This window comes from Rattus norvegicus, chromosome X, assembly GCF_036323735.1.
Source record: "Rattus norvegicus strain BN/NHsdMcwi chromosome X, GRCr8, whole genome shotgun sequence".
Lineage (NCBI taxonomy): Eukaryota > Metazoa > Chordata > Mammalia > Rodentia > Muridae > Rattus > Rattus norvegicus.
Window position 1 is genome coordinate 96,742,422 of NC_086039.1, and position 20,634 is coordinate 96,763,055.

The window sequence follows — 20,634 nt, forward strand, 5'->3', positions numbered from 1 at the left end:
CTTTCCATGTCCAATTGCCCTGGCCCTTTTGGAGAGCAAGATACTTAAAGCTGGGTGAATGATTGACCATGTGTTTTTTTGTTTGTTTGTTTGTTTGTTTTTTGTTTTATTTTTTGTAATGGCCAACCTATTGATTTTCTTTAAAAGAGAAGAGAATTGTCAAATACAGTTATTGAGTTTTTGAGTTGACGATGAGACTTTTGAATTATATCTAATTTAGTTTTCCAATTTCTGTGGTGCTAGACTAATTGCACAATGTTTATAAAGCACTGTATTTCCATGTAACATTAGCCATGAGAGAGTTGACTCTTTACATCGTGTTGCTTTTGTTAATTTCTGCCTGATTGAGAAAATTAAAACTTAATTTTCTTGCCATAATGACCTTTTGCATTGCAATCAGAACTTCAACATTAGAGTTTATAGTAACTCAGCCATTTCTCTTATTCTTGAGGGGTTGAGACTCTAGAGCAATACTTTTATAATTATATAATGCTATATAATACTACACTATTATATTTAATATAGCTTATCATAGATGAAGTTTAATAAAGACTGACTGCTTGAGTAATGCATAGTTTGATTGCTTCTTCAGAGTTGCGCTTAATGAAAATATATGGTCACTATACTTATTGATGTAATATGCCCTATTGTAATGACCATTATCATTAGATTTGCATAATAAAAACTTACCAAAATGACTTTAATCAGTGCTTTTAATTCAAGGCTGCGATTCCAATTTTGGGAGTTATTTTTGTCTTATTCTTTTTAATGATTTTTTTCAAGTCCATGTGTAGCTCTTTAGTTTGTGTGAAAGAGTACGATCCATGTTTCTTTCTTTGTGGTTTGAAGAAGCATATGTACATCTATATAAATTAAATACATAAATGATTTGAGAACTTTTCTGTAAAGACCATATGGAAATTAAATGATATTTTATCTATTCATTTTAAAGTACTATTTTTCTGTGCTGAGGGCCTAACTCATGGTCTTGTGTACATGTTCCTTGAATGCTCTACCACTGCGCTCTATATAATGCTGTCCTGAAAATCAGCTTTAATACAGTCATTTTCAAATGTGCTTTAAAGCTCAGCTCATATGAATGTGTTTGACTTAATCTTACCCCAAAGAAGCGCTTTACATTTTTTTTGAGCTTCTTCCTGTTTGGTGTCTTGTTACTATGATGGAGTGCTTCTGTGAATTGAGTTTTGACTGCCATTAAGTCTGTCAGAAAGCATTTGTTTTCAATTTACGATCACTTAATTGTGACTTATACTATAATATTAGTACATTTAGTATACTGTGGCTAAAAAAAAAAATCACAATTTCCAAAACTCCGTAACTTGTACTTGCTAACGATTTAACTTTTCAGCACACCATAGTTGTCTATTTTCTCTCAGTACAATTTTAAAGAAAGGTTTTAAAGGTAATTATGTTTATGAAATATGGTATTTGGGAAATTGGAATTTTAAATATTTTTAAAACCTTTCCTTATATGTCTATGTATGTATGTGTCTGCATGAGAGTCTGATGTATGTGTGCAGGTGTCTTCAGGGTGAGAAAAGGTATTGAATTTTCTGAAGTTACAGGTGGTTATGAGCCATCTGACTGATGTGGATGCTGGGTACTAAAACTTGGGTCTTGTACAAGAACAGTATATGCTCTTACTCACTGAGCAATCTCTCTTGCCCCTGAAAGCAAATATGTTAGTGAGAGAAATGTATTAGAAAAATAGCTGTATTATAGTAAATGTTCACATTTATATAGAATGTATGTTCTGTGTTGGAATGAAATTTATAAATCAAAAAATCAAGAGTGAAGTGTTTTTCTTTGTGGCTCTCTATCATAAGTAATTGGGATAATTTTTTATGTGAATATAATTTGCTTTGTTCCCTGGGGGTGCTCTATCATTCTTGAAAATAACTGTTAGAGGAAAAAAGTCCTTGAAAGTAAATAGAGCACAATCATTATCCAGTTTTATTTTCTAACAGAGTTCCACATTTGATTTGACAATAGTCAAAATTTAAATTTAAGAGACATTCTAGAAATAGAACTACATCTGCTGAAAAGAACATCCCAGGACAAGGGATCTGCAAAACTACCAACAGGACACCATAGGACATAAACTAAGTAATATTTTGTTTTATGCAATACAGGAATCAAGAGGAAAGAAGCAGAAGGTGACCCGGGGCCAAGTTATACAGAGCCTGAATGAATACCTTTGGGTTATTAGTCCTTCCAGGACCAAGATACATTAAATATTTATGAAAGAGAGTATGAGAGTCATTCATAATCATTACTGAGCTTTAGTGTACCAAGCATTGTTTTAGACATTAGAAGCACTGCTCACAATCAGTCAGAGAAGATTATCTATCCCTATATAGTTCATATTATAGTGGGTTGAAAAAGATAGTAAATGCTTGGGCCTGTAGCCGAATGGAATAATGGTTGTTTAACATGTACTGAGCCCTGGGTTACATCTCCAGCACTAGAAAAACAAAGTAAAAGGCAATAGACAATGACTAAGATTAGCTTACAGATTGTTATTTTAAATATTATTTGAAGAAAGGCAAACGAGGGAATGTGTTGATTAAGTCTATGTTATTATTAGAATAGTATCACCAGAGTAAGCCTCACTGACAAAGAAAGAAAGAGAAAAAAAGAACAGTGCTAGAAGGATGAAGGGGCAAGTTGTATAGATACTAGAAACGAACAATGCTGCAGGCAGGAGGAAGAGTAAATTCCTGCGCTGTGATTGCTTTTCTTGGGAGCACTGAGGTGGTTAGTGTGAATGGAGCTATTTGAATGAAGGAAAAGCAGTGAAAGATGAGGTCAGGGATCTTCTGGTCATTGTAATGACTTAGAGTTGCATTGCAAGGGAAAATAGAGTCATTACCGGTTTGAGATGGGGAGTTGACATGACTTTGGTTTTTACAGTATAACATTGTCTGCCCTTTTCAAAACTCACTGTAAGAGAACAAAAGTAGAATAAGGGATACAAGGTAGGAGGTTACTAAGGAAATCTAGGTAAGAGCAGATGGTGGCTTAAATGAAAGGTTTGGTGTGTGTGTGCTTGCCTACGTGCAGGTGTGTGTGTGTGTGTGTGTGTGTGTGTGTGTGTGTGTGCATGCGTGTGTGTGTGTGTGTGTGTGTTATTGAAGTCAGTTGGTAGGCTATTGGAAATGAAGAATGACTTAATGTAGAAGTCTTCAGCATAGAAAATCGAATGCAGAGTACCGTTAGCATAAATGGTACACTCTTATTTGTAAAATGAGGTATTTATATTTTGCTTAGATTATCTTATATTTCACCCAACTCTAATTGTCCATATTATGTGGTTTATTGTGACCAAAAGAATGCTAATTCAAAATAGAGAAATATAAGAAGATTCTAGACTCTTCCTGTAAAATCAAGTAAAAAGATAGCTAGCATTTCTGTTTTTCTAGTACTTGCTTTCACTGATTAAATTGTCAACATGTGTTCAATACAATGTTGAAGTATTTCTGACATACATATATCTTAACAGGAAACTTACTAAAGCAAATATTTTTCTTCTAATTTATATTCTTGATTTGCAAATGTAGATGTTTCCAATCATAACTGTATGACCCCCAAAGGGATGGAAGAAAAGGAAAGCAGAAGTTGCTTAAAGAGTTATGTAATCTGTCTAAAAAACCCAGATGGACAGGCTCATGTCAGATGTGAGCAGGCTAATATCAGGTCTGTAAATTGTGCTTTACAAGGAAATACGTATATCATTGCACATGAAACTTTTCTATAACACACCAGAAAATTCAAGAGAAAAGACTTGGAGGAGAAAGTTCTGTGGTGAATTTAAAGATTGCTGTAGCTTTGATTTAAATGATACCCCTTTTAATCTTTTGTGCTTTTGTGTTGTATATGTGTGTGTGTGTGTGTGTGTGTGTGTGTGTGTGTGTGTGTGCCTGTGTCACGTGCACTTGCATGCTACAGCATATTTGTGGGTGAGTGTCAGAGGACAACTTTGGGTATTTCTTGGTCCTTATCTCTTTATTTGGTTTAAGCCAGAGCCTCTTTGTTGTTCCTGTCTGCATGTACAGTTAACCCACTAGCTTTCATGGGTTTTCTTGTCACAGTCTCTCATATTGTTGGAGTAGTGGGATTATAGATGCACAGTACCACATCTGGCTTAAGGTGGGTTGTAGAGTTTTAAACTCAGATTTTCATGTTTATTCAGTGAGTGCTTTCTCTAAGCCACCTTCTAAGCTTCTCTTTTTTTCCCCAAGACAATAAAGATTTATTGAGTTTATGATGATTTACTACAGGAAAAGAGGTTTAGATTCCTGGGGAAATCATTCAAAATACAAAATGATCTATACATGCACTGTTCTAGGTAAGGATGGTTTTTAATAGCACAGAGTGGATAGTAGTAATTGAAGGCAATTTCCTGAGATTTTGAGACCAAGCCGTTTTGACTGACTGAAAACTTACAATGCAATCTTCCCTAGTGAAAGAAGTGTATTTTACTTAGTAAAAATTCATGCCAATATCTGTGACTATGTAAGCTACACTTTGTATTTTTCTTCAAGAAACAACAATGTGAAACAAGTCAGAAGGTTAAATTCAATTTCTAACAATTGTGAAATGGTTCTTTTGAAAAGAAGTCTTTTTTAATTTTATTTTTCTTGGATGTTTTATGTATTTACATTTCAAATGTTATCCCCTTTCCCCCATCTCCCAGATACTTCCTCCCTCCCAATGCTTCTATGAGGATGCTCCCACTCCCACCTACCCACTCCGACCTCAACACCCTGGAATTACCCTACATTGGGGAAACAAAGCTTCACAGGACAAGGGGATTTTTCTCCTATTGATGCTGGACAATGCCATTCTCTGCTACATATGTGGCTGGAGTTATGGTTTCCTCCATGTGTATTTAATGATTGGTGGTTTAGTCCCTGGGAGCTCTAGTGGGTTCTGGTTGGTTGATATTGTTGATGTTACACTTTCAGTGTTGCAAAGCTCCTTCAGTCTTTTCTCTGATTCCTAAATTGGGGTCCCCTTGTTCAGAGCCTCTCAGGAGACATTCATATCAGGCTCCTGTCAACAACACTTCTTGGCATCGGCAATAGTGACTGGGTTTGGTAGCAGCATATGGGATGGATCCCCAGGTGGGGGCCGTCTCTGCATAAACTTTCCTTCAGTTCCTGCAAAACTCATTGTGAGCTCTTGGGCCAATATCCACTTAACAGTGAGTGCATACCCATATGTGTTCTTTTGTAACTGGGTTACCTTATTGGATGGTATTTTCTAGTTCCATCCATTTCCCTAAGTATTTCATGTAGTCATTGTTTTTAATGGCTGTATAGAACTCCATTGTGTAAATCTAACACATTTTCTGTAGCCATTCCTCTGTTGAAGGAAATCTTTCAATCTTCTGACTATTATAAATAAGGCTGCTATGAACATAGTGGAGCATGTGTCTTTGTTATATGTTGGGGCATCTTTTTGGTATATGCCCAGAAGAGGTATAGCTGGGTCCTCAGGCAGTTCAATGTCCATTTTTCTGAGGAACCTCCAGACTGATTTCCAGAATGGTTTTACCAGTCTGCAATCCCACCAACAATGGAGGAGTGTTCCTCTTTCTCCACATCCTCACCAGCATCTGCTGTCATCTGAGTTTTTGATCTTAGCCATTCTGACTGGTGTGAGGTGGCATCTCAGGGTTGTTTTGATTTGCATTTCCCTGATGACTAAGGATGTTGAACATTTCTTTAGGTGCTTCAATGCCATTCATTATTCCTCAGTTGAGAATTCTTTGTTTAGCTCTGTACCCCATTTTTAATAGGCTCATTTGATTCTCTGTATTCTAATGTCCTGAATTCTTTGAATATATTAGATATTAGGCCTCTATTGGATATAGGACTGGTAAAGACCTTTTCCCAATCTGTTGGTTGCTGTTTTATCCTAATGACAGTGTCCTTTACCTTACAGAGGCTTTACAATTTTATGAAGTCCCATTTGTCGATTCTTGATCTTAGAGCATAAGCTATTGGTATTCTATTCAGGAAATTTTCTCTAGTGCCCATGTGTTCGAGGCTTTTTTCCAATTCCTCTTCTATTAGTTTGAGTGTATCTGGTTGTATGTGGAGGTCTTTGATCCACTTGGACTTGAGCTTTGTACAAGGAGATAATAATGGTTCAATTTGCATTCTTCTACATGCTGACCTCCATTTGTACCAGCACCATTTGTTGAAAATGCTTCCTTTTTTTCCATTGTATAGTTGTAGCTCCTTTGTCAAAGATCAAGTGACCCTAGGTGTGTGGGTTCATTTCTGGGTCTACAATTCTATTCCACTGATCTATCTGCCTGTCTCTATACCAATATCATGCAGTTATTATCACTATTGCTCAGGTCAGGGATGTACAGCTTGAGGTCAGGGATGGTGATTCCCCCAGAAGTTATTTTATTGTTGAGAATAGCTTTTACTATCCTGGGTTTTTTGCTTTTCCAAATGAGTTTGAAAATATTTCTTTCTAATTCTATGAAGAATTGGGTTGGTATTTTGATGGGGATTGCATTGAATCTGTAGATTGCTTTTGGTAAAATGGCCATTTTTATTGTATTAATCCTGCCAATCCATGAGCATGGGAGTTCTTTCCATCTTCTGAAATTTTCTTCAATTTCTTTCTTCAGAGACTTGAAGTTCTTGTCATACAGATCTTTCACTTGGTTGGTTAGAGTCACACCGAGGTATTTTATATTGTTTGGAACTATTGTGAAGGCTTTAATTTCCCTAATTTCTTTCTCAGTCTGTTTATCCTTTGAGTAGAGAAAGGGTATTGATTCGTTTGAGTTAACTTTATACCCAACCACTTTGCTGAAGTTGTTTATCTACTGTAGGAGTTTTCTGGTGGAATTTTTGGGGTCACTTAAGTATAGTATCGTATCCTTTACAAATAGTGATATTTTGAGTTCTTCCTTTCCAATTTGCATTCCATTGACATGTTTTTGTTGTCTAATTGCCCTGGCTAAGACTACTGTCCTATATGAGGATTCTGAGCCAGAATGTGTCAGAAATAGGACTATATATGTGATGGTGACCCTACAAGAGTATATTATCTGTGTGTCATTCTACTTTGCTTGAGTGTAGTCTGTGAAATTTATATAATGGTGCCATTTATTATGCATTTCTAGAAACAAACATCATCATGAAGAAATATGTGGCTATACTTATACAGTGAAATATTAAATTTATACTGATTGCATGCTATTGTAAGATTTTGAGTTATCTTCTGAATCCTGAAGTTTATTGAATTGTTAGTCTTGTTACATTTTAACATTTTACTCATTAAGTAATGTTTGTTATATGAAGGAGTTACTGTGTTTATTTTAATTTCATAATCTTTAAGGCATTATTCATTACAAAACCTTTTCAAAGATTGGGAGGGACCATAATTTTACTTACTGCTTTCTAGTATTTAAATACTGTTGTTGGACAATCTGACATAGATGGGAAAGTTGGATCTTAGTGTCCATATTTAAAATCAAATCAAATAGATAACCCTGCCCAAACCAAAACTTCATTTTTAATTTCTACCATATTTTTTTCATTTTGTAATGGATGTATTATTTGTATGTTGAATTTTATTTTTTGACAATTTACATTTGATAATAGATGAGATTCATTAAATTCCTTTAATTATTGTTGTCTTGTTTGATTTATGATTTTCTCTTATCTGACTGGTATTTTCTTTTGTTTGTTTCCTTTTGGTTTTAATAGAACATTCAAATAAAAACTTTGGCAGATGATGTGGTAAGGTGATGTGACCAGCATGCTATTGCATTGCTTATGCATGTTACCTTTTTATTAAAAAGTGGACATTAAAGCATTGATATATGCAACACATTAAATGACTACAATGTATAGAAAATAGAACAGAATAGGATCATTGTCAGTAGAGCAATTTCCCCCTTCACATTTTAATGTAAACAATTGTAGCCATGCAGAGTGGTGCATACATGTAATTCTAATGCTCCAGAGACTGAAGGAGAATTGCTTCAAGTAGGAGGTCATCCTGGTATATGTAGATAGTTCTATTTTGGCCAACTATGTAGTGCCCTACCCCTACTTCAATAAGAAGAAACAATTGTTCCAAACTTACCCAAATCATTGGGTCAGCTATGTTTTCTTATCATTGTAATATATAACAAAAATATTTTAAAAATTGGTGCATACACTGGAAAAAACATAACTGTTTTCTCTACTAATAGCAGAATATATGAGAGTACATTAAATTCTGATATTAGAAGTTATTGTTTACAAATCAAATATGTACTATTGAATACAAAACACTTATATATTTTTGAGCTCAGACTACCATAGTAATTCTTATTAAAAGTTACATGCTAAGATTTAAATGTACTTACTCTTCATACTAAACTTTCCTGAGTGATATTTTAAAAGTTTCAGTTTTTTATATGAACTTACCTATCTCCGAAAAATGTAAAATCATATTACTTTTCTAAGGAAATGAAGATATGTAACTTAACTTCATTTCCTTACCTGAATAGAGCTGAAATAAAAAGCCATTTTTTTGCATTAAAATGAAGGGTGCAGAAAGCTCAAGTCTATATGTTACTCATGCTGATACTCAGTATAAGTGCCTTCACTGTGTAAGTACTTTTAAGTGGTGTGCAGTGAATGGAGAAGAGATATGTTAATTTAACGTGTAACTGCATATTTAAATGCTTTTATGTCCATCACATCTTTATGTAAAACTTGACTCAGTTTATTTGGGATTACTAAAATTGTTTTTTTTGTCTGTTTTTTGTTTTTTCATTTGTGTGAAGAGATCACTTATCTAAACTAACTTAACTTTCCTCAAAGAATTTACGACATTTAATAATGCTGTTCAAATAATTTTTAAGAAATAACTGTTAATATGAATGTGAAGCTCAAAACCAGGGACTGGTGTATTTAAGTGAGTCACCTGTCCTGTGAATTAAAGGAATTGGTTTTGATGGCATCTTATTTTTCTTCCCAACGCTAAAATATTGTGGTTTCTATAATCTTTCTCTAAGCAACCATGTATTCAAATAATTTTTGTAATCCTAAGTAAGCTGCTTAAAACTGCTTTCTTCAAAGTACATGTAAAAAACAACACCCATTATTTCACCCAATAAAACAAAGACTATGTTATCTTAGGAGGTTAACAAAAGTATTCATAAACTGTAATAATGTCTGGAATGCTTTCATATTTTTAAGACTATTTAAAAGGATGGTGGTAACATGGCAGTGTACAATAACTGTCTTCATGGCTAACATGTATGTTTGCTTATTGTGACATGATGATATTGCATGTGCTTCCTAACAGACACCTGAATAAAACTGAGCTGTTTTCAGTTTTATGAATATTACTAATATTTGATGTCAAATATTTGCTGGTTTTTCAGTCAGATGGCCTGGTGACAAGCAGCTAAAGTCCTTGACTCACTTGATATGAAAGAACAGGCTAATGGTCAGAGATTGTACATCTTATTAATAATTTAAAGGGAATGCCCATAAAGAAGTGAGTTCAGCAGATAATATTTCAAGGAGGAAGAAAATATTTACTTCTTCGACAAATTGAATGAGTGATTTAGCTTTGTTCTATGTCCTACTGGTGCCAATGATGTTGAAAAGAAAAAGTTGAGGAATATGGTCATAACAGTCATTAATAGAATCAACACCAACCAAGTGTATTTGGCTCTCACAATGACCTAAAGTATAAGAAGAGGAAACAGACTGATTCTGAGTTAGTGATTCTTCGGTTTGGATTTAAACTCACTGTGTCTGTTTTCAGTTTTCAGACTCCATGCTATTCAGTATAGCTACCTGCTAAAATGACAGTTATTCATATGTACTTGTCACAATTTTTACAGTGTGCAGCAGAAAAACATTAGCCTAACTTTCCCTTTGACTTTGCTATCAGTAGCTCCATCTCCACTCTCCCTTTCCAGAGCACTGCAGTTGGCACCAGAGCCTCAGCCTTCCCAAAACAACCATTACAACATTTTGATCCAAAGTGTCTCTTCACTTTCTTTCTGTGCAAACAAAGAAATGCCAAGTGACTGAGTTATACTTTTAAGAAATATTTTCTCACCCCCAGACTTCTGAAGCTCAAGAACTACTCCAAGGTTGCAAAATAGTCCAATCTCTAACTGGTGCTTGCTGCTTACAATAACATTTTGTCCAGAGACAATAATAATATATATTATATATATTATACTAAATGCCATTTTGATGCTTCCATTCTTCTTGTTCATGGCTCCTGATCTTTTTCTTAGGGCTTTTTCCCCCTTTCTTTGTTTATAGCGTGACCGAATTACAAGTTTCAGAAAATCTGCCATCAAAAAAGAAAAACCTCTTATTCAACATCCTACTGATTCTCAAGCTGCCATGGGTGAGGTTCCATCAGCTCAGATATTACATGATGAACGATCTCTGATTTTGTCTGAAAAGGAAGTTCTGGACCTCTTTGAGAAAATGATGGTGAGTTTGACCTTTAATTTCATTGTCATTTTAAATTACAGGTGTCCAGAATAACACTGCATTTTAAATAGGAATGTTTGTGGGGAATGCTTATATAATATAAACAACAGACTTAAACCTCGTCGAGGCAACAGTAGTACTTCCAAGAATATTTGTTTTCTTTGTTTGTTCACTTATTTCTTAGAATGCCTGTCCTAATCATAGTGCCTACAATTAGGGACAGATTAATTTCTCTTTGTTCTCTAGTGTTTTGTAGTTTGTAGCATAACAGATCAATTTTTCAATTAACTAACTTGCATGCTTACTGGTCCAAAGCAAAGTGAGCCTAAGTCTAGAAGTATGTTGAGTATATGAAATACAGTTGGGAAGGTACAGTCTAAAACAAACAACAAATGGTAATTGGAACCACTGAATTAAACCCTAACCCCATTCCTAACCCGAATTCAACTCTAACCCCATTCCTAACCTTAGCAACAGTCATACAACTTACATTTTGTAGTGTGTTTTCTTATGTTTCTTTTTGTGTACTCTAAATTATTTCTGAAATAAGTATATTTAGGTTATTCAATACTTTGGGTTTTTTTTTTTTTTCCGGAGCTGGGTACCGAACCCAGGGCCTTGCACTTGCTAGGCAAGCACTGTACCACTGAGCTAAATCTCCAACCCCAATACTTTGTTTTTTAAATCTGGAAAAGGGATAAATAAAACACTGGGTAATTGTACATTGGTTAGCTTGACTAGATCTCTTTTAGAGATCCCAGAATATGATTTGTTAATTTAACGTCCTAATCTTATGTATCAACATACATTTTATATAAGGAATTCAACAACATTTGTAGCATCCCATTCTTTGTCAAATGTGCCTTATTCTATCTTGTATTACCCTCAATCAATTTCTTCTTCCATTGTCCTGTCTTAATTGCCAATAAGGATGACAATAAGAACAAAATGTGAAATAGCCCTTGAGATTGTTTTGTTATGAACTTTTCTGACATTCTCAGTTTTCTCTCTTTCACTCAACAGTTATGTTTATAGCTTTAAGTTGCTGATCAGCTCGGGTAGTCCTTCTTGCAGCATTGACAGTTCAGTACCCTTGCCATACCCATGGTCTTTTACATTCATCATTACAGTGCCCTGTTCTAGTCCACATTGTTTTTCATTTAAATCTTAGTTGTAGTCTGATCATATTGGTTCAGTTTCTGTATCTGTGTCCTTACTCATCCATTAGATGCTTTTAATCCTTGCCTAGACAGTACTTGCTGTAGTTATTTCTCATGGGTATAAGATTGCTTCCTAACTGCTAACTACATTTCTGCCCATTTTCTAACCTTCACCAGCTTTCTCTCTGTCTCTGTTTCTGTCTCTGTCTCTCCCTCTCTCTCCCCCTCCCTCTCCTCTTTCTCTCTGTCTCTCTCTGTGTATGTGTGTGTATGTATGTATTTATGTATATATCTATCCATCTTTATTCTCCTTCCATATAATACATACCAAATGCAGCTTTTTCTCCCTCCATTCCTACCAGTCTTTCCTCTGTCTTCCCCTTCCCCCAGATCCATTGCTCCTCTATTTCCTTTCAGGTAAGAGCAGATTTGCATATTCATATCCAGTATACCCCTAATAATTCTGAGACAGATTCCTTTTCCAAATCACTGCATGGATCTTTGTATTAAGACAAGTAGTTCTTAATCTCATATTGTCGTGACCCCCCCCCCAATAAATTATTGTATCGCTACTTCATAAATGCAATTTTCATATTGTTAAGAATCATAATGTAAATTTCTGATATGCAAGGTATCTGATATGCAACCTCCCAATGAGTTACAACTCACAGGTTAAGATAGGGATGGGGGGAAGTCCCACACCCACGGATCCCGGCCCGCAGCAGCTCTCTGCTCCCAGACCCCGTGAGAGAGAGACCCAACCTCCTGGTCAGGTGGGCACTCCTGAGGCTGCAGAGCGGAAGAGACCACCAACACTGCTCACCCCTGCCCACATCCCTGGCCCAAGAGGAAACTGTATAAGGCCTCTGGGCTCCCGTGGGGGAGGGCCCAGGAGCGGCAGGACCCCTGCCAGAGACACCGCCGGACCCTGAAGGAAACAGACCGGATAAACAGTTCTCTGCACCCAAATCCCGTGGGAGGGAGAGCTAAACCTTCAGAGAGGCAGACAAGCCTGGGAAACCAGAAGAGACTGCTCCCTGCACACACATCTCGGACGCCAGAGGAAAAAGCCAAAGACCATCTGGAACCCTGGTGCACTGAAGCTCCCGGAAGGGGCGGCACAGGTCTTCCTGGTTGCTGCCGCTGCAGAGAGCCCCTGGGCAGCACCCCACGAGCAAACATGAGCCTCGGGACCACAGGTAAGACCAAATTTTCTGCTGCGAGAAAGCTGCCTGGTGAACTCAAGACACAGGCCCACAGGAACAGCTGAAGACCTGTAGAGAGGAAAAACTACATGCCCGAAAGCAGAACACTCTGTCCCCATAACTGACTGAAAGAGAGGAAAACAGGTCTACAGCACTCCTGACACACAGGCTTATAGGACAGTCTAGCCACTGTCAGAAATAGCAGAACAAAGTAACACTAGAGATAATCTGATGGCGAGAGGCAAGCGCAGGAACCCAAGCAACAGAAACCAAGACTACATGCCATCATCGGAGCCCAATTCTCCCACCAAAACAAACATGGAATATCCAAACACACCAGAAAAGCAAGATCTAGTTTCAAAATCATATTTGATCATGATGCTGGAGGACTTCAAGAAAGACATGAACACACTTAGGGAAGCACAGGAAAACATTAATAAACAAGTAAAAGCCTACAGAGAGGAATCGCAAAAATCCCTGAAAGAATTCCAGGAAAACACAATCAAACAGTTGAAGGAATTAAAAATGGAAATAGAAGCAATCAAGAAAGAACATATGGAAACAACCCTGGATATAGAAAACCAAAAGAAGAGACAAGGAGCTGTAGATACAAACTTCACCAACAGAATACAAGAGATGGAAGAGAGAATCTCAGGAGCAGAAGATTCCATAGAAATCATTGACACAACTGTCAAAGATAATGTAAAGCGGAAAAAGCTACTGGTCCAAAACATACAGGAAATCCAGGACTCAATGAGAAGATCAAACCTAAGGATAATAGGTATAGAAGAGAGTGAAGACTCCCAGCTCAAAGGACCAGTAAATATCTTCAACAAAATCATAGAAGAAAACTTCCCTAACCTAAAAAAAGAGATACCCATAGACATACAAGAAGCCTACAGAACTCCAAATAGATTGGACCAGAAAAGAAACACCTCCCGTCACATAATTGTCAAAACACCAAACGCACAAAATAAAGAAAGAATATTAAAAGCAGTAAGGGAAAAAGGTCAAGTAACATATAAAGGGAGACCTATCAGAATCACACCAGACTTCTCGCCAGAAACTATGAAGGCCAGAAGATCCTGGACTGATGTTATACAGACCCTAAGAGAACACAAATGCCAGCCCAGGTTACTGTATCCAGCAAAACTCTCAATTAACATTGATGGAGAAACCAAGATATTCCATGACAAAACCAAATTTACACAATATCTTTCTACAAATCCAGCACTACAAAGGATAATAAATGGTAAAGCCCAACATAAGGAGGCAAGCTATACCCTAGAAGAAGCAAGAAACTAATCGTCTTGGCAACAAAACAAAGAGAATGAAAGCACACAAACATAACCTCACATCCAAATATGAATATAACGGGAAGCAATAATCACTATTCCTTAATATCTCTCAATATCAATGGCCTCAACTCCCAATAAAAAGACATAGATTAACAAACTGGATATGCAACGAGGACCCTGCATTCTGCTGCCTACAGGAAACACACCTCAGAGACAAAGACAGACACTACCTCAGAGTGAAAGGCTGGAAAACAACTTTCCAAGCAAATGGTCAGAAGAAGCAAGCTGGAGTAGCCATTCTAATATCAAATAAAATCAATTTCCAACTAAAAGTCATCAAAAAAGATAAGGAAGGACACTTCATATTCATCAAAGGAAAAATCAACCAAGATGAACTCTCAATCCTAAATATCTATGCCCCAAATACAAGGGCACCTACATACGTAAAAGAAACCTTACTAAAGCTCAAAACACACATTGCACCTCACACAATAATAGTGGGAGATTTCAACACCCCACTCTCATCAATGGACAGATCATGGAAACAGAAATTAAACAGTGATGTCGACAGACTAAGAGAAGTCATGAGCCAAATGGACTTAACGGATATTTATAGAACATTCTATCCTAAAGCAAAAGGATATACCTTCTTCTCAGCTCCTCATGGTACTTTCTCCAAAATTGACCATATAATTGGTCAAAAAACGGGCCTCAACAGGTACAGAAAGATAGAAATAATCGGCCTGAGACACCGCCGGAACCTGAAAGAAACAGACCGGATAAACAGTTCTCTGCACCCAAATCCCGTGGGAGGGAGAGCTAAACCTTCAGAGAGGCAGACAAGCCTGGGAAACCAGAAGAGACTGCTCCCTGCACACACATCTCGGACGCCAGAGGAAAAAGCCAAAGACCATCTGGAACCCTGGTGCACTGAAGCTCCCGGAAGGGGCGGCACAGGTCTTCCTGGTAGCTGCCGCTGCAGAGAGCCCCTGGGCAGCACCCCACGAGCGAACCTGAGCCTCGGGACCACAGGTAAGACCAAATTTTCTGCTGCAAGAAAGCTGCCTGGTGAACTCAAGACACAGGCCCACAGGAACAGCTGAAGACCTGTAGAGAGGAAAAACTACACGCCGGAAAGCAGAACACACTGTCCCCATAACTGACTGAAAGAGAGGAAAACAGGTCTACAGCACTCCTGACACACAGGCTTATAGGTCAGTCTAGCCACTGTCAGAAATAGCAGAACAAAGTAACACTAGAGATAATCTGATGGCGAGAGGCAAGCGCAGGAACCCAAGCAACAGAAACCAAGACTGCATGCCATCATCGGAGCCCAATTCTCCCGCCAAAACAAACATGGAATATCCAAACACACCAGAAAAGCAAGATCTAGTTTCAAAATCATATTTGATCATGATGCTGGAGGACTTCAAGAAAGACATGAACACACTTAGGGAAACACAGGAAATCATTAATAAACAAGTAGAGGCCTACAGAGAGGAATGGCAAAAATCCCTGAAAGAATTCCAGGAAAACACAATCAAACAGATGAAGGAATTAAAAATGGAAATAGAAGCAATCAAGAAAGAACACATGGAAACAACCCTGGATATAGAAAACCAAAAGAAGAGACAAGGAGCTGTAGATACAAGCTTCACCAACAGAATACAAGAGATGGAAGAGAGAATCTCAGGAGCAGAAGATTCCATAGAAATCATTGACTCAACTGTCAAAGATAATGTAAAGCGGAAAAAGCTACTGGTCCAAAACATACAGGAAATCCAGGACTCAATGAGAAGATCAAACCTAAGGATAATAGGTATAGAAGAGAGTGAAGACTCCCAGCTCAAAGGACCAGTAAATATCTTCAACAAAATCATAGAAGAAAACTTCCCTAACCTAAAAAAAGAGATACCCATAGGCATACAAGAAGCCTACAGAACTCCAAATAGATTGGACCAGAAAAGAAACACCTCCCGTCACATAATTGTCAAAACACCAAACGCACAAAATAAAGAAAGAATATTAAAAGCAGTAAGGGAAAAAGGTCAAGTAACATATAAAGGGAGACCTATCAGAATCACACCAGACTTCTCGCCAGAAACTATGAAGGCCAGAAGATCCTGGACTGATGTCATACAGACCCTAAGAGAACACAAATGCCAGCCCAGGTTACTGTATCCAGCAAAACTCTCAATTAACATTGATGGAGAAACCAAGATATTCCATGACAAAACCAAATTTACACAATATCTTTCTACAAATCCAGCACTACAAAGGATAATAAATGGTAAAGCCCAACATAAGGAGGCAAGCTATACCCTAGAAGAAGCAAGAAACTAATCGTCTTGGCAACAAAACAAAGAGAATGAAAGCACACAAACATAACCTCACATCCAAATATGAATATAAAGGGAAACAATAATCACTATTCCTTAATATCTCTCAATATCAATGGCCTCAACTCCCCAATAAAAAGACATAGATTAACAAACTGGATACGCAACGAGGACCCTGCATTCTGCTGCCTACAGGAAACACACCTCAGAGACAAAGACAGACACTACCTCAGAGTGAAAGGCTGGAAAACAACTTTCCAAGCAAATGGTCAGAAGAAGCAAGCTGGAGTAGCCATTCTAATATCAAATAAAATCAATTTCCAACTAAAAGTCATCAAAAAAGATAAGGAAGGACACTTCATATTCATCAAAGGAAAAATCCACCAAAATGAACTCTCAATCCTAAATATCTATGCCCCAAATACAAGGGCACCCACATACGTAAAAGAAACCTTACTAAAGCTCAAAACACACATTGCACCTCACACAATAATAGTGGGAGATTTCAACACCCCACTCTCATCAATGGACAGATCATGGAAACAGAAATTAAACAGTGATGTCGACAGACTAAGAGAAGTCATGAGCCAAATGGACTTAACAGATATTTATAGAACATTCTATCCTAAAGCAAAAGGATATACCTTCTTCTCAGCTCCTCATGGTACTTCCTCCAAAATTGACCATATAATTGGTCAAAAAACGGGCCTCAACAGGTACAGAAAGATAGAAATAATCCCATGCGTGCTATCGGACCACCACGGCCTAAAACTGGTCTTCAATAACAATAAGGGAAGAATGCCCACATATACGTGGAAATTGAACAATGCTCTACTCAATGATAACCTGGTCAAGGAAGAAATAAAGAAAGAAATTAAAAACTTTTTAGAATTTAATGAAAATGAAGATACAACATACTCAAACTTATGGGACACAATGAAAGCTGTGCTAAGAGGAAAACTCATAGCGCTGAGTGCCTGCAGAAAGAAACAGGAAAGAGCATATGTCAGCAGCTTGACAGCACACCTAAAAGCTCTAGAACAAAAAGAAGCAAATACACCCAGGAGGAGTAGAAGGCAGGAAATAATCAAACTCAGAGCTCAAATCAACCAAGTAGAAACAGAAAGGACCATAGAAAGAATCAACAGGACCAAAAGTTGGTTCTTTGAGAAAATCAACAAGATAGATAAACCCTTAGCCAGACTAACGAGAGGACACAGAGAGTGCGTCCAAATTAACAAAATCAGAAATGAAAAGGGAGACATAACTACAGATTCAGAGGAAATTCAAAAAATCATCAGATCTTACTATAAAAACCTATATTCAACAAAATTTGAAAATCTTCAGGAAATGGACAATTTCCTAGACAGATACCAGGTATCAAAGTTAAATCAGGAACAGATGAACCAGTTAAACAACCCCATAACTCCTAAGGAAATAGAAGCAGTCATTAAAGGTCTCCCAACCAAAAAGAGCCCAGGTCCAGATGGGTTTAGTGCAGAATTCTATCAAACCTTCATAGAAGACCTCATACCAATATTATCCAAACTATTCCACAAAATTGAAACAGATGGAGCCCTACCGAATTCCTTCTACGAATCTACAATTACTCTTATACCTAAACCACACAAAGACACAACAAAGAAAGAGAACTTCAGACCAATTTCCCTTATGAATATCGACGCAAAAATACTCAATAAAATTCTGGCAAACCGAATTCAAGAGCACATCAAAACAATCATCCACCATGATCAAGTAGGCTTCATCCCAGGCATGCAGGGATGGTTTAATATACGGAAAACCATCAACGTGATCCATTATATAAACAAACTGAAAGAACAGAACCACATGATCATTTCATTAGATGCTGAGAAAGCATTTGACAAAATTCAACACCCCTTCATGATAAAAGTCCTGGAAAGAATAGGAATTCAAGGCCCATACCTAAACATAGTAAAAGCCATATACAGCAAACCAGTTGCTAACATTAAACTAAATGGAGAGAAACTTGAAGCAATCCCACTAAAATCAGGGACTAGACAAGGCTGCCCACTCTCTCCCTACTTATTCAATATAGTTCTTGAAGTTCTAGCCAGAGCAATCAGACAACAAAAGGAGATCAAAGGGATACAGATCGGAAAAGAAGAGGTCAAAATATCACTATTTGCAGATGATATGATAGTATATTTAAGTAATCCCAAAAGTTCCACCAGAGAACTACTAAAGCTGATAAACAACTTCAGCAAAGTGGCTGGGTATAAAATTAACTCAAATAAATCAGTTGCCTTCCTCTATACAAAAGAGAAACAAGCCGAGAAAGAAATTAGGGAAACGACACCCTTCATAATAGACCCAAATAATATAAAGTACCTCGGTGTGACTTTAACCAAGCAAGTAAAAGATCTGTACAATAAGAACTTCAAGACACTGAAGAAAGAAATTGAAGAAGACCTCAGAAGATGGAAAGATCTCCCATGCTCATGGATTGGCAGGATTAATATAGTAAAAATGGCCATTTTACCAAAAGCAATCTACAGATTCAATGCAATCCCCATCAAAATACCAATCCAATTCTTCAAAGAGTTAGACAGAACAATTTGCAAATTCATCTGGAATAACAAAAAACCCAGGATAGCTAAAGCTATCCTCAACAATAAAAGGACTTCAGGGGGAATCACTATCCCTGAACTCAAGCAGTATTACAGAGCAATAGTGATAAAAACTGCATGGTATTGGTACAGAGACAGACAGATAGACCAATGGAATAGAATTGAAGACCCAGAAATGAACCCACACACCTATGGTCACTTGATTTTTGACAAAGGAGCCAAAACCATCCAATGGAAAAAAGATAGCATTTTCAGCAAATGGTGCTGGTTCAACTGGAGGGCAACATGTAGAAGAATGCAGATCGATCCATGCTTATCACCCTGTACAAAGCTTAAGTCCAAGTGGATCAAGGACCTCCACATCAAACCAGACACACTCAAACTAATAGAAGAAAAACTAGGGAAGCATCTGGAACACATGGGCACTGGAAAAAATTTCCTGAACAAAACACCAATGGCTTATGCTCTAAGATCAAGAATCGACAAATGGGATCTCATAAAACTGCAAAGCTTCTGTAAGGCAAAGGACACTGTGGTTAGGACAAAACGGCAACCAACAGATTGGGAAAAGATCTTTACCAATCCTACAACAGATAGAGGCCTTATATCCAAAATATACAAAGAACTCAAGAAGTTAGACCGCAGGGAAACAAATAACCCTATTAAAAAATGGGGTTGAGAGCTAAACAAAGAATTCACAGCTGAGGAATGCCGAATGGCTGAGAAACACCTAAAGAAATGTTCAACATCTTTAGTCATAAGGGAAATGCAAATCAAAACAACCCTGAGATTTCACCTCACACCAGTGCGATTGGCTAAGATCAAAAACTCAGGTGACAGCAGATGCTGGCGAGGTTGTGGAGAAAGAGGAACACTCCTCCATTGTTGGTGGGATTGCAGACTGGTAAAACCATTCTGGAAATCAGTCTGGAGGTTCCTCAGAAAATTGGACATTGAACTGCCTGAGGATCCAGCTATACCTCTCTTGGGCATATACCCAAAAGATGCCTCAACATATAAAAGAGACACGTGCTCCACTATGTTCATCGCAGCCTTATTTATAATAGCCAGAAAATGGAAAGAACCCAGATGCCCTTCAACAGAGGAATGGATACAGAAAATGTGGTACATCTACACAATGGAATACTACTCAGCTATCAAAAACAACGAGTTTATGAAATTCGTAGGCAAATGGTTGGAACTGGAAAATATCATCCTGAGTGAACTAACCCAATCACAGAAAGACATACATGGTATGCACTCATTGATAAGTGGCTATTAGCCCAAATGCTTGAATTACCCTAGATCCCTAGAACAAACGAAACTCAAGACGGATGATCAAAATGTGAATGCTTCACTCCTTCTTTAAATGAGGAAAAAGAATACCCTTGGCAGGGAAGGGAGAGGCAAAGATTAAAACAGAGACTGAAGGAACACCCATTCAGAGCCTGTCCCACATTTGGCCCATACATATACAGCCACCCAATTGGACTAGATGGATGAAGCAAAGAA

The 20,634-nt window shown here is 37.4% G+C and overlaps 1 protein-coding gene across 5 annotated transcripts in view; it reads left to right on the top strand.

Moving 5' to 3' along the window:
• Positions 1–20,634, top strand: part of Diaph2 (diaphanous-related formin 2) — an 827,546-nt gene that overhangs the window by 41,887 nt on the left and 765,025 nt on the right. For 3 of the 5 annotated variants that reach the window (XM_063280012.1, XM_039100252.2, NM_001427378.1), the window contains exons 2-3: positions 7,761–7,793; positions 10,335–10,511. In XM_063280012.1, the coding sequence (XP_063136082.1) occupies positions 7,761–7,793; positions 10,335–10,511 (210 nt within the window). The remainder of the gene's footprint in view (positions 1–7,760; positions 7,794–10,334; positions 10,512–20,634) is intronic. The other 2 variants (XM_039100253.2, XM_063280011.1) reach the window with 1 other exon arrangement.